Source organism: Cavia porcellus, unplaced genomic scaffold (assembly GCF_034190915.1).
Source record: "Cavia porcellus strain 051 isolate PalLab524CR breed Dunkin Hartley unplaced genomic scaffold, mCavPor4.1 scaffold_8, whole genome shotgun sequence".
Lineage (NCBI taxonomy): Eukaryota > Metazoa > Chordata > Mammalia > Rodentia > Caviidae > Cavia > Cavia porcellus.
In genome coordinates, this window is record NW_026947491.1 from 63,277,927 (window position 1) to 63,292,713 (window position 14,787).

Genomic DNA, 14,787 nt, shown 5'->3' on the forward strand with positions numbered 1-14,787 from the left:
TTCTCTGATGGCTTTTAATATTCTGTTCTTGTGATGAATTTCTGGGCTCTTGATTATTACATTTCTGGGTGTAGATCTGTTTTGGTTGTAGATGGCTAGAGTTCTGTATGCCTCATACATCTGAATATCATTTCCTTTTCCTATCCTTGGGAAGTTTTCCTTAATTATTTCTGTGAATAGCCTTTGTATTTCCTTTGCATTTGCACCTACTTCTTCACTCACACTTTTTATTCTTAAATTACAGACCCTCTTGTCGTCTTCTAGCCTTTGTATTGTTACTGCCTATTTCCTTGTTATTTTTAAAAGATCTTTCCTTCCGCAGTCACACATTGCAAACCTATCTTCAAGTTTTGTTAATCTAGTTTCTTTCAGGCAATTTTTCCAGCTTTCAGTGGTGTTTTTAATTTCCTGGTAATCTCTTTGAATCTGTTTCATGTATTCTAGTTTTTTTTTTTTTTTGTATTCTTCTTTGAACATCTCTCCCCTTTTGTGTGTGTGTTCTTCCATTCTTCCATATGTGTCTTCTTGAGAGGTGCTTAGCATTTCTTTTATTTATCTTCTTATATCTTATTTTACTTGCATTAATATTTCAGTTTTTAGTTCATTTATAATGTCACAAAGATATTTCTTTGTATCAGCTGATGTCATGTCCCATATTGCATGTTTGCTGCCCTCAGTCTCTTCTGTATTTACCTCTCCTGGACCAATATTCCCTGGGTTGGGGGCTGGAGGCATTCTCTGATTTCTTTCTCTTGTCATGTTTTTGGTTTCTTCCATATAGATGTATGGTGGAGGTCCCAGTCCTGTTCCTTGTTTGTTATGGTTCTTCTGAAGTGCACTGGCTAGGGGTTGCCCTCTTCAGTTTGCTGTTGGTCATTGAAGTGCAAGCAGGGGTGGTGTGGGCTGGTCCCTCCCCTCCAAGTCCTTCAACCAGCACAGGCCTTCACCATGTTAGTGTGTGCCATGCAGACGGAACCGGTTCAGGACAACGTTGGGGACAATTTTGTCTCTGGCTATTGGGTACTGGCCAGGGGCATGACCCATCTAAGCAAATCCCACCAATCTTCTCTGGGCAGGGAGCAACCAACTGAAGTCACTGCCGTTCCTTGTTCAGGCCCGTCCTGCCCAATTCCATTATGTCATCTAGTGGGTCACGCCTTTCCCAGGGGAGGGTCAAATTCTGAGCGCTCACTACGGGTTAGTGCAGGTCTCCACGCCAGTTCTGCTTTCTCTTGGTCTTGCCAACCCTCAACTTCAGCACAACTTCGGCTCTGGTGGTGAGAGCACTGCGACTGTGAGTCTGAGCAGCTCCAGCAAGAGCGCCACAACTGTGAGTCCAAGTGGCTCCTTTCCCTTTAGTTTCTTCCTGGGTCAAGAGGGTCTATCTCCTTCCGTGTGGTCCTCTCCAGTATGTTTTGTTCCAGCATCTGAGGTGTTCTCTCAGAGAGGCTCCCTATTTCACTGTTTACTGATCCACCATCTTTAGTTTCTCTCTGTTTGAAGAATTTTAACTAAGAAATATAATACTTAACAGACTACAACAGAACTGAATGTAAAGTTATTATTCATTGTGCTCCTTACTGTATAATTTAAGGGTTAGGATGAATGATTCATTGCTAGCCTTGATAGAAATACTAGCCTGTTTTTATCTTCTTACATGTAGTAGCAGAGCATATCATATTATGCAACTATTTGATTAAAGAATAACTGGTGCACAATACATTGTAACAAAATAGGCTTTTAACCATTGGTAACCTTCTAGAATGTCAGCATTATAATAATAAGTATCCTTTCTTTTGAGCTTTCATAATCAAAAGTTACTCAAATGAATTTTCCCCCACCCAGGATATGTCTCTTCAGAACTGCCAAAATAATAGTGTAATACTGATGTCAGAGTTATATATAAAAGAAAAGAAATTGTGGGCAACTGACTTCCTTCACTGACTGAATTTAACCTAATCAGACATTTACTGTGATTTACTGAGAGTAAATCATGGAATGAATTACTTTGGAATAAGTTACAGGACCATTTTTCAGAATTTTGGAAAAAAGCAGGGTGTGTGCTTACCTACTTGCAACTCCTTCAGTATTGACTCAGCTGCTGCTGGCTGCCTTTCCTGCCCTGCGAGGGCTGAACAGTGGGCCTGGGAGGAGCAGAGTCTGAAGGCTCCTGCAGGAAGGCTGCACACCTGAGTCGGGGTGGCTGAGTTGAAGGAACGAGAACAGTTGGCATGCATACAGTGAAACCGATGGAACTAGAAATATCTTTTAGCTAAACAGGAAATCTGTAATAACAAAGAAAATAGTAAATATGACCACTTGTTCTTGGAAATTATCTGAAAATAGTTGGCATAATCTGTAAAAACACGAGTAGTAAATACACATGATTGTTTATGCAAGTACGTCTTTGGCATCTACAATTTCAAACAAATATATGTGGCCTTTGAAAAAAATTGCTTTGATGCCTAAAATCCTGCCCCCACTACCACACACACAACATTTATTTAACTGAAATTCTGTGATGTGAATTTTTACTCCCCTCCTTGAACTCGTGTCCTATCTCACTCACATTTTTTGAGCTTGTTGCTGTCCTAGGTATGGGAACTCCTGGAAAAACATCCTCTGTGGAGTTGGGGATACCCACGGACAACATTGTGTTTGGGGGACATTTGCACCAAAAGCCCCTTTGCTTCATCCCCTCCCCTTCAATTTTAACATAAAAAGCCTTTGTCATCCTGTTTTTGTATCAAAAATTGTGGGGAAGAAAATGTTTCTTGACCTCTTTTTAAATGTCATGCTTCAACTGCACACGGTATTCTCAGTATTGTTCAGATGGTAAGAATATGCAGTGACATTCGAGGGGATTCCTTACCCACCTCATTTCCTTGAGAACCAAAATTCATAAGCCCTTGCCAGCCTTCCAAGCATCCAATGGAATCCCTGCTCAGATGCATATTTTGGGTACATCAGTATGTTTGTCATTTTCTCCCTAGAAACAGTTTCTCACACCCACGTTGCAAGTGTGTGATCTGTGATTATATCGCCGGCTCGTTTTCCATGTCCTCTGCCGAAAGCGAGGGTTGAGAACATGATTCAGCTTAGGGAAATGATACAAAATGTAGCTGTTCAAAGTGATCTTTCAAAAGCATCCTTTTCTACGTGTGCTGTCACTCTGCTGGTGTCAGCCTTGACTTCTTTCAGGTGTGACAAGCAGGGCTCTTAGAATCAGGTTTAGGGCAGACCTAGAACTTGTCTGCCATTAGTCCCTTGGATAATCATCTTACTCATTTCAAAGAGAAGGTTCCTCCATCTTTTCCACCATTTAGGAAGCAAAGGACACAGAGCCTTTGGTCAGTGATTGATCTTTTCAGAGTATGCAGTCTTTTCAATAAGAATTTCTTTTTCCATTTTGGCATTTGGCTACACAAAACAAATAAGGGGCTCCAGTGTTTTGTCCTAGTCAGTGAACTGAGTACTTGATGTCCTAGTATAAATCACACTGTGTCATTATATAGTTAAAATTCGGACCCATCTGGAATTTTGTGTGAACGTGTGGGGGGGTGAAGAATAAGATGGAACTCAATGTGGTTTTTTGTCTCCAGTGTTACCCAAATACAAATGCATTTAATAGTCCATCTTCCCCACACTGATTTAAAATACCAGATTTAAAATTATAACTGCAAAGTAGATACATAAAATAAGAACTATTATAAGAATAATCTATCTCAAATAGTATGTGTCTTCTTTCCTCTTTCATTTCTGTTTAAAACTTAAGTTTAAACACTTTAGCAAAGAAAAAAGACCACAGTCTTCTATAAAATAAATAACTTACTTGGTAAGTGAGAGAAACCACAGACTGAATTATCCTGAAGAACAGGAATACTCTTCTTAAGAAAAGCACACAAGAATGTCTGGAAGCAAGTTGATCTGGTTTCTAAAATGGCGATCTCTGATGAATTCAGAGGACTGTACACCCTCCTCTGAAGCATGGCTTATCCCTGACATGCCAGTGACACAGGGCACTCTTCCTGAGCACTTCACAGGCCCCACCAGAAAAGAAAAAGGATTTCACATAAGTTTAGTGGGTTTCCTAAGTCTAATCTTGGAGAATATCTAACTAATTTAAAAATTCTCTTTCCATTGTTTTTCAGTGAATGAACAACAAAACTTTTCTAATTATAAAGTCTTTTAATGCCCAGCTGACCTTAGGATAAAACAGATTCACTGATTTTCCTTTTTTTTTTTTTTTTTAAGACTTTCTTGATCCTTCTGATTTGCAAGTCACTCCTCTTTGGGTTACCTAATCCCTAGTGCTCAATAAGGAGTGAAAATGATAGTTTTCATTAAAATCAAAAAGTGATTTTAAACATTAGTAGTATCTTGCCCAATATCTCCCTCAACTAAACACTGCGAAGGGAGAGTCACAGGACATTCCTTTGATCAAGTGAAAATATCTTTTTTTTTGTTTTTTTGTCTTTTTCCTTTTTGTCGGTACCAGAGATCGAACTCACAACTCCCTGCTTGCAAGGCAGGCACTTATACCACTGAGCTAAATCCCCAGCCCCTAAGTGAAAATATCTTTAATGTAGTCGTCTTCATTTCATCTCAGTTACAATGTCCCTAGCAGTCAGCATTCCAGTCCTGCATAGGAAGGCTTACAGAAGTTAACACACAGAACAGGCATTAACAAGCAAATAATTATTTTCAGTTCTATTATGTACATCCCAGGCAGAGATAAGCAAGAGCAAACATAAAACTTCAGTTACACTTGCTTGATTAGCAAGTTAGAGCCCTAAACTTACTCCATAAACTATCTTATCTATCCATATCTATGTCTATATAGATACAGATATAGTAGTCTCCTTGAGGATTGAATCTAAGGCATTGCTCATGCTAAGCAAGAGCTGTACTACTGATTAAGGCACCTGCCTACTGTGTGAGAGACTCTGGGTTTGATCACCAGCAAAGCAAATAACAACAAAAACAGCAATAACTAGTAAGATACTGCTGATTAACATGATTGTCCCCCATAGATATAGCCCTGACAAATAATTATGTCAACCAGGTCTTTGGAGAAAATCCTGGGGAAAACTACAGTTATGTTCTCCCAGAATAGCACACTTTAAAAAAGTTTTATACATACTGTGTGGTAATTTTTTTATGTGTCTGTTTCTCAACCTGATTTGTAAAATCCTGAAATCAGAAATTTTTAGCTAAAATGGCTTCTGAGGTCTCAAAGAAAAAAAAACAGTAACATACATTACATTATTTACTCATTGGGAGTAAGTAGATATTATTATTCCCATTTTACAGATAAGAAAATTAAGACTCAGAAAGACTATTTTTCTCAAGGTCATGTAGCTAACAAGCTAAAAAGCCCATATTCAACCCAGTTTGCCTAACTTAGGTTCATGACTGAAACCCTGTCCTAAGCTTGCAAGGCTGTTTCTTTCTCTGTATCAAAATGAACCTACCTATATTTCTTCCTTTTAATTGATTCCATTCCTTGTTTCTGCAAAATAATACACCTACCAGTTTGCTGCATAGCCCGCAAAAGTGAATGCAATTTTTTTCTCTAGATATTGCATGTTTGGATTTGATTTAAATTCCTTCACAAAGAGCAGGTAATACTGAGGAGCCACTCTTTTGCAATGACACTTTACTACCTCAATTTAATCTGCTTGGAGAAGACAGTTATGGAAAATCCAAGGATGTGAATAACACAACTCTATAATCAGTATTTCATTCGTAAGTAGAAGCCTTCTATGGAGCAAAGCCATGAATGTTTTTTGTTTTTAAAATTTTTTGTTGCTGCTGCTTCTGCTGCTGTTGTCATTGAGACAGGCTCTCACTATGTAGCCCAGGCTGGAATTGAACTCATGGTGATCCTCCTGTGTCTGCCTCCCAAGTGCTGGGATTATAGGCATATTCCACAACACCCAGCCATAAAGTTTATATATCACCTCCCATGCTTTTAAAAGCCTTTATCACAATGTCATTGCTAGATCCACATGAGCAGAAAGTGAACTTATAATAGTGTAGGGAAGAAGATAACACTGGATCTCTACTCTTGCAGGTTTATGTCTGAGAACTGTGAATTAAACTAACAAGATTAACAGGAGGAAAGGTATACAATTTTATGTGCACAGGAGCTTCAGAGAAAAGTGAGAAGTGATAGATTCAAAGGTTTCATATATAACTTAATAGGGACCAGGGTACGGGGAGAAAAGGTTCAATGGGAGGGACAATGGATTTCTTTAGGATTTTTCAGAGGATGCATGTATGACAATGTTGGTCTTTGCAGGCATCGCTGGTCTTTCTCTCTTCTTTAGGATCACGAAACTACCCCTAGAGAGGAAATTTGTAGTGGCCTCACATCTCAGAATTTGCCGTTGTTAGTCAAATAAGGGAAACTCCTAAAAATCCTCTTTGAGCATATGTTGAATCTCACATGTCTTCATCTTTAATTTTTGTACCAACTTCAGGGGTACAAATGAGTCCCCACAGTATAACAACTCAACAGAAATACTTCAGAAGACCTTTACATTCTAGTTCTTGTTGATCAGCTGTTCAAGTACTTCCCATGGTCACCTAGGGAGGCAGGCAGGCAGGCGTGCTTGTCTCTTCTCTTCGCAAGGTCTTATGATTGCATCCAAGAGCAAGTAAAAACACGTGGGTATTTACTCTCAATAATAACAACTCAGTTATGCCAAAACAAAATTCAACTCTTTTTTTTGATGAAGAATTAAACTCTACATGATGCTAAGCACATTCTCTGTCTCTGAATTATACCACCTTAACATCTTTTAGAAGAAAATAAACTTTTGAAATATTTTAACAACCATTATCAACAGATCAACTGAGGTATTTTTATGGGTGTGTTTTCATTCAGTACCCTTCTAAAAAGCTCATGGAATGTACCTAACAAAACTTACAACATTTAATAATACCCTTATACGGGTCTTGAGTGTCCCCCAAAGACCTTTGTGTTATTCATGTCCCAGGGTGTCATTACTGGAAGATAGTGGTATTTTTGAGAGATAGGGCCTAAAGTAGTCTTTAGGTCACTGAATGCCCTTGAAAGGGATAGGGTGATCCGGGTCTTTTTTTCCCTTTTGCTTCCTGATGATGAAGTCAGCTGTTTTGCTCAGCCATATACTCCTGCAGGGTGGCACAATAGGTCTGCATTAATGGAGCCAACCAACTGGGACCTGAACCCCAAAATTGTGAGCCACAATAGGTTTTTTCTCTTTATAAGTTAGTTGTCTCAGATATTTTGTTATAGCAGTGGGAAGCTGATTATCACATAACCCACATCAAGAATTTCTAGATTAGGTATTAATGACTGGTAATTTCTGCCTGCAAATCTGTAATGTGGTCTTTCTTTCACCAGTGGTGTTTCATGTAAATATTTGTTTATACTTTTGAGACTTATGTGGAGATCTTTCTGAGGCTGTCTGAAACCCAGCTCTAAGCAGATAAAGGCACTTGGGGAAGAACGCTTGTCAGGGTCTTTGGTTTTCATTATAAAATTTCATTTTGTACCCTCAATAACGGGAATTTCCTCTGACAAAGGACAGTGCTTGTACTCCAGGCTCCTCAGTGACGAGGGTCTTAAACTGTTACCCTAAACTAGGGGGATACATTTAATGTTTAAAAGCATTGGTTAACTCAGAAATTGTTCCCAGATGAGATCAGCTGTCAGCATTGCCTGGAAAGCTCTTTGAAATCTGTGTCTGAAGCCTTGAAATCAGTATTGTAAAAACTTCTCAAGTGATTTTATTGCTAGACAGCTTTGTAAAACTGCTATTCAAGACCTTTTAAATTTGTTACACAGATTACTTACATGAAAGTGCATGCAAAATTTTTATAGTTTAGTGACAGCAAAAAGTTTATTCTGAAAAACTGTAATGTTTCCTTGTAATAACAGCAGTTGGGTGACTTACTACGTTTTTTCCTCCATTTGGGTGCTGGGGAGCGTCAGAGATACATTTCTTTTGGGAAGAATTCTTTTCTTAGTCTAGGGTTTTATTTTTTCCTCCCTCCTAATTACATTGTACTTGTTCTTGACAGTCAGACTAAGGATTTTATTGTGTTTGAATTTTTGTTATCTATTTCAGATTCTTTTTTGGAAATAGGTCATGTTATATATAATAATTAAGATTTAAAGCAGGCCTAGATAACACTGTTCAGAAGGCTGGAGGATAAAATGATCACATTTTTGGTATCCCTCGGTTATGCCTCTGTGCCGGAGACCTGGCATATGGGAATGAAGTTACGCCTGTGGAATTATTTTGATTGAAGTAATGATGAAGTACTTTTAGGCTTTAAGATTTCACCAAAATGCATATGTGCAAATTCCTGTCCTTTATTTCTTATAAAAATCCATAAAACTTCACAACTGAAAAGTTTTCCATGCCTTATCATGTATTTGATATGTAAATGTAGGCCCCTGATTGACACTTGTGTATCATATGTCTATTTCAAAAGAGTTGAATGCATTCCTAAAGATTGAGAGGATTGGAGATAGGTATGCAGCTCAGTGATAGAACACATACTTAGCATCAATCCTAGTACACACACACACACACACACACACACACAGAAACGTGGGGATCCCAGGTCTCTGGCACAGTAGCATACCCGAGGGATGGAGAAGATTTAGAGGATAAGTTAGAAATGTGTAAGAAAAAAAAGGCAAGGCATTAGGAGTGTGGTTAGCCTAAGAACATTGTATCATCATGCCGAGGTAGGCCAAAATCTTAACTTTCTAGCTTCCTCCATAAAAGAAAAATTATGTGCTTAGGGCAACAATAACAAATCTAGAAAGATCTCATGTTTTCTCTAGGATTTCATGGAGAAAGCCCTTTGAATTGAATCATCCAATACTAGTAAATTATAATGCAGTTCAGATTTTTTTTATAAGCTGGTTAAATTTAAGAAATCTTCCTTTCTATTATAGAAGTAAAAAAGAAATGAAGAAAGATCATCATTTTTCCCCCTGGTAGTCAACAGGAAAAAACACTGTAGAATGGGAAGACTCCTATTTGGTGAGACAAAGTCACCAATGTTTTCTATATTTTGAGTGATGTATTACCAAATCTTTATCTTTTTATCTTATTTGACTAGTACTTCACTGGCTTCTGGCTTCTAGCCAGGGAAGTATCTTTGTACCATCTAGAACAGAGGGAATCCTGTGGGCCAGGGCAGCATGATCTGCATAGCCATCCCTTCAGCCCCGTACCCAGCCTTGTGCCTGTCTCCCTCACAGCCCCCCTGCCTGACCCCAGATTTCCTCTATGCAGTACAAAGTCAGTGTAACAGTATGTGGAGATCGTGAAAATGCCCTGGACATAGTGTCAGTTAGGCAATTTAGGATGTAACTAAATAAGTATTATGTTTATTCGTATGTTTTAAAAACTATACAACTTTAGACAATGGTTCTTTAAGTGTGGATAGATGTACCTAGCAGGGCTTTTTTAAAGCAGATATGTGGATCCTACAACTTTGAATTATAATACAATTAATCAAGGATTAAAACTCAGAAAACAAGAAAAATGCTATTATAATTATCACAATTCAACACTCAGGAGGCTGTGACAGGAGGATCATTGTGAGTTTGAGGCTGAACTACAGGCTGAACTCCAGCCTGAACTACATAGTGAGATCCTGTCTCAAAAAACAAAAGCAAATAATAATTGTCACAATATATTCTGAAAGTTAGACTCAGGGTAGTGCCAAATTCTTTAGAAAGTTTTTTTCTGAGATTACATACAGCACTTTCTCTTCTTTTATATTTGTACCTCTTGCTTGCTTTTTAAATTTTTTTTGTATTTTATTTTATCATGTCATTTTGAGACAGGGTCTCACCATGCAATTCATGCTGTTCTTGAGCTCACTTTGTAGCTCAGGCTGCTCTCAAACTTGCAACAATCCTTCTGCCTCAGCCTCTTGAGTGTTGGGATTACAGGTGTGTATCACCATAGCTGATTTTGCTTACTTTGTAAAGATATTTAGATACAGAATAATCATGTTTCTTTTAATGGGCATTCTTGCATGTTAATCTTCAGTATCTACTTATAATTATGGAATCTGAATTCTAAGTCACACTCTATAATTTTTGGCTAACCAATCCAAGAGCTGCCTACCTAGTAAAATTAGAGGAAACTGAGGCAAGGCACTGCCTCCTACTAAGGCACTACAATACCAATTTCAGTAAGCCAAATTTAGAACAAAGATCTAATTTCAAAGAATCTCAGTACATCATAGAACCCAGTGCTAAATTTAAGTATTATTAATCAGAAATAATTATATTAATCAGAGAAATAAATTTTTCCTATTAAGTGAGACAGTGGGGGCTTCTTAGCATTGCATGAAATGAGAACAGACATGAATTATTTTTAAAGAAATGTGTGTATGCATAATATTTCTACCGCAAAAAAGGTTTTGAAACAATTACAAATTCATCGTGACTCACTCAAAGTGGATGACGTTTTGTGATTTGAAATTAAAAAAAAAGTATTGCCTGCACGTTCTTAGAAGAGGTAAAATTCCAAGAAACATCTGAACAAAATAAAATTCTCAGATGAGCATTTCCCAGTTAGTCACCCCTCTTGTTTTGTTTTTTAAATTCATAGTTGTTTTCAGTACCTATTCAGAAGATTGTTTATGAAAATAGGTATGGGGTGGTTCAGCCTCTCTCATCTGGCCTGTTTTTCTGACTTGGTTGTACAGTATTGTGAGAAAGGACTCAGCATCAGTTGCAGTGACTGGAGAAGGAATGCAAAGGACGAGACACATTGAAGCATTTTTCTAGAAAACTAGCTGCAAAAAACATACTACTTACAGAAATACATGCACATTTACTAAAATATTGTTAAAAATCCCAGACTTCCACTCCCTTTTCCTCTCTTTTCTTCCCTTTTTAAAAACACTTTAACTATTTTGAAGTATACGGTTTAGTGGTGTGTTAGTCACATGTCTTTTGCTGTGACAGAATACCTGAAAGCAGCATTCTTAAATGAGAAAACATGGTGGTTTGGGTTCATAGTATCAGAAATTTCAGTCTATGGTTCCAGAACCCTGCTGCCATGGATTTGTGATGAGACAGAACATTATAACTAGGTGCCTGTGGTGTGAAGCCAAGCTGCTTCCTTTCTGGTGGTGGGGAAGAAAGAGGTCAAGAAACAGGAAGTGTCCTGGGACAAAACAAAGGCATGACCCTGGGGCCTTACCTCCTCCACTTAGCCCCACCTCCTAAATTACATCATTTTCCAGTGCTGCATTAAGTTATGTCCCTCAGGGTGTTAATCCTTTGATGATGTTACAGCCCAGTGATCTAACTACTTCCCAAATGACCTTTTTCTCAACATGACTACATTGAGGACCAATCTTCCACTGTATGAACTTCTCAGGTCCAAACCATAACAAGTGGCACTGAGTACTTTCATACTGTTGTTCACCTCCTCACGCACATCCCTTCTGATGAATCTAGAGCTCCTCTTTGTATCACTAGATACTGGAGCAGTAAAGTGGTCTTTCCTAGAAAGATCCTCCTAGAAGACAGCTTTTATCTTTGCAAACATAGCTGCCATCTCTGCAGCTGTGAGTAACTGCAGCTGAAAAGAGAATCATGGCAGTGTGAGGAACTGTCCTGTGCCCTGCTTATTTTGGTACCATGGCCTCTACTTTTCAGATCCCAGTAATATAATGTCTTAACAATATATTTGGACAGTAAGTCTTCAAAAGAGGCAAGCTTATCAGTAGCAAGCATGTGGCTGCAAACAGCAAATAGGAACCGGCAAAGAGCAAGACACATCTTCTTCCTGCCATTACATCATATCCTGGCTCCACCCCTGTGTGGGTGGAGCACTGACACCATCAATCCAAGCACTAGACAATGAACCAATCACAAATGCACAATGCAAACTCATGAGGCCTGGGGGATACAGACATAAACCATGACACCATAGGATTCGGAAACAAGTAATTTCTGCAAACTGGGATATTAGCTTTAATTGTTCCAATAACGTGGCCCTCATTCAATATAAATTTTAATTGAAATGCTGTGAAATAAAATGTCATTTAAAAATCTCACCTTATGTGCAAATTTTGAAATTGTGTAACAAAGAAAAGCAATGAAAGCATAAGATAATTTCCAAAGCCAGTCTGTGTAACTATTTCTGTCAATGCCACATTGGAAGCTTCACTATAGGTTAAAAAATATACCCAATGGCCTTTATCAGTCCTCTGGGAATATAGGTTCTGAATTATGAGAGCTCTGCCTAATGAGTGCTCCTCAGGAATGCGTTTCTCTGTTAAATAACACTGTCCTTGTGCTCTGAAGCCTGTGATGTTCTTAAAGGCAGCTGGGCAAATTAGTCTGCACTATTTCCTCCTCTTTCTGGAGGAGGCACAGCCACTACTATAATTGAACAAAACTTCCTGCAGATGAAATTGAAGTATCCTGTAAAACAAACCTTTTATATGAAAGCTCAACTCCCAGGAAACCTCTAGTGCTAGAGAAGAGACCATGACTTGTGGTGCACATCTCATTTTTACTTTCTATCCATGAGACCAACATAGGACTTGAAAAACAGAGCCCCACATTGATAAGACAAGTATATTCCTAAGAGATTTCAAGATTTATCAGATAAAGTGATTAAGGCTGGGGATATGTGTCACTGGTAGAGTGCTTGACTACTGTGTGCAAGGCCCTGGGTTCAGCACCCAGTATCACAAAATTAGGGATGTGCTCAGTAATTCAGAATGATGACTAATCCTGACACTCGGGAACATGGAAAAATATATTCAGTTCAACCATTGCCCATTTTTAATAAAAGCCTGTAGTTCACACAGCAAAACAGAGTGACCTGAAGGCTATTCCATCTGTCTGATCAATCCAAACAGTGGCTTTAAGTAACATTTTTTTCTGAAAAAAAATTTTTTTTTGGTATTAGGAATCTAACTCATGACCTCACACTTGGCAGGCTAGTGCTATGCTGCTGAGTCCCCAGCCCCTTCTGAATTAAGTGTATCCGAGTCTGATCTAAGCTCTGAAGACCAGTGTAAGTTTGTTGGAGAAAGCCTATCCAACAGTAATTTTTCGATTAGTTAAAGTGCTTGACCAATAAATATTACAGGGTAAGTGAGGAAATTGAATGATTAAACAACTCACAATGAGGAACATAATAGCCCGAGTGATGGCTACACCTTTGACAGTTGCAACATGCAAATGACAAGTGATGTGCAAATTTGCGCCAGTTACTTGATTCAAGAGCTCATGATTTCTGAAATGGATTTGACCACAAAGTACAGTATTTATGGCTAGAATGAGGACTTCATTTCAAGAATAATTACTCTCTTTGGGCTGGGAAGCAAGCTTGGCTCCTGGTTGCAAAGGTTCCAGTGCCATGCTGAGCCGGTTGACCACTTTCTTTCCTATTGCCCACTGTCTTGCAGACCAGATGATGTGCTCCTGCAACGCACACATGATGAGATCGTCCTTCTGCATTGCTTCCTCTGGCCTTTGGTGACATTTGTGGTGGGTGTTCTCATTGTGGTCCTGACCATCTGTGCCAAGAGCCTGGCGGTGAAAGCAGAATCCATGAAGAAGCGCAAGTTCTCTTAAAGGGGAGCAGGCTTATGGGAACAAAGCACAGAAGCTGCCCGTGTGGGCACACGCGCACCTGCAGAGCTCGCATTTCCTGGCGCAGGAGATGGAACGGGCCATGACAGGTCTCCGAGAGGTTCCTGTCTCAGTGGCAGCAGAAACAGGCACAATTGGAAGACTTGGAACCTCGTAGCTTATGTTCCATGTGTCATAGTGATGGCTAATGGTCAAGCCTTAGCTGTATGGAGTGACTGTTCCAAAAAACCCTATAAGAAGTTGATTTTCTTTGGAAAGTGACAGTATATTACTTGTATAGTGTAGTATACAAACCATTATGATTTCTGCTACTTAAAAATATTAAACTAGAGTGGTCTGTGTTCTTTTCTATTTCCTTTTTTATGCTTAGAACACTAAGGATTTAAAAAAAACAAGATTTTTTGTTTCTTATTTGACTGTAGATTTAACTTTTACTTAACAGTGGAATTCCAACAGAACTCTTGACCTTACTGCATAACCTCCGATTTTCACGATTAAAGAGTATCTTTTGATGCCTGCTCGAGCAAAGGTAACTCAGTCTCCACTCCTTTCTCTTTCTCTCTAGGGTCGGGAAAACATTCTCTATCCTCTGACTTTGCCTCACTAGTATTGTTCACAGGATTCCTTCTTTGGAGAGAAGGATTCTGAAGAAGGCCTGTCCAATCTCTGAGAGCACAGAGGTCCTGTACTTGTGCTATTTTTGATGGATTTTTATCTTGGTGCAATAAAATACACATAATATGAGGGAGACTCTACAGCTTATATTTAAAGGCTGTTTTCATTTCTCATTTCTTTTAGGTCAGGGAACAACTGAAAGTCAGTTCAAGCGTTTTGTTTTTCTTTGAGCTTGCCTCGATGCTTTGGGTATTACAATAAGAAGATTGCAAAGCTGCAGAGAGGAGCGTGGACATGCATTACAGTTCCACTGCTGGTGCTGAGCTTCCTGTGCCTGGATCAAAGTGCACTGAGGAGAACATTCTTCTTTGCCTCTGTTCGTAAACTCAAATTCCAATATCAGTCACAGGTCTCATCAAATATCAAATCTACCATATTTATTTGCTACCTCGAATCAAACCTTTGTTTAGATGAAATATATGTCTTTAGTGGAGAAATGGCTGACACCATGGTTGTTTTGCTTT

At 38.8% G+C, this 14,787-nt stretch overlaps 1 protein-coding gene across 1 annotated transcript in view; it reads left to right on the forward strand.

The window, feature by feature from the left end:
* Positions 1-14,392, forward strand: part of Kcnmb4 (potassium calcium-activated channel subfamily M regulatory beta subunit 4) — a 49,847-nt gene extending 35,455 nt beyond the window's left edge. Inside the window, exon 3 of the mRNA XM_063255136.1 lies at positions 13,462-14,392. Within this exon, the coding sequence (XP_063111206.1) occupies positions 13,462-13,630 (169 nt within the window). The 3' untranslated portion in view covers positions 13,631-14,392. The remainder of the gene's footprint in view (positions 1-13,461) is intronic.
* Positions 14,393-14,787: the final 395 nt, after the last annotated feature.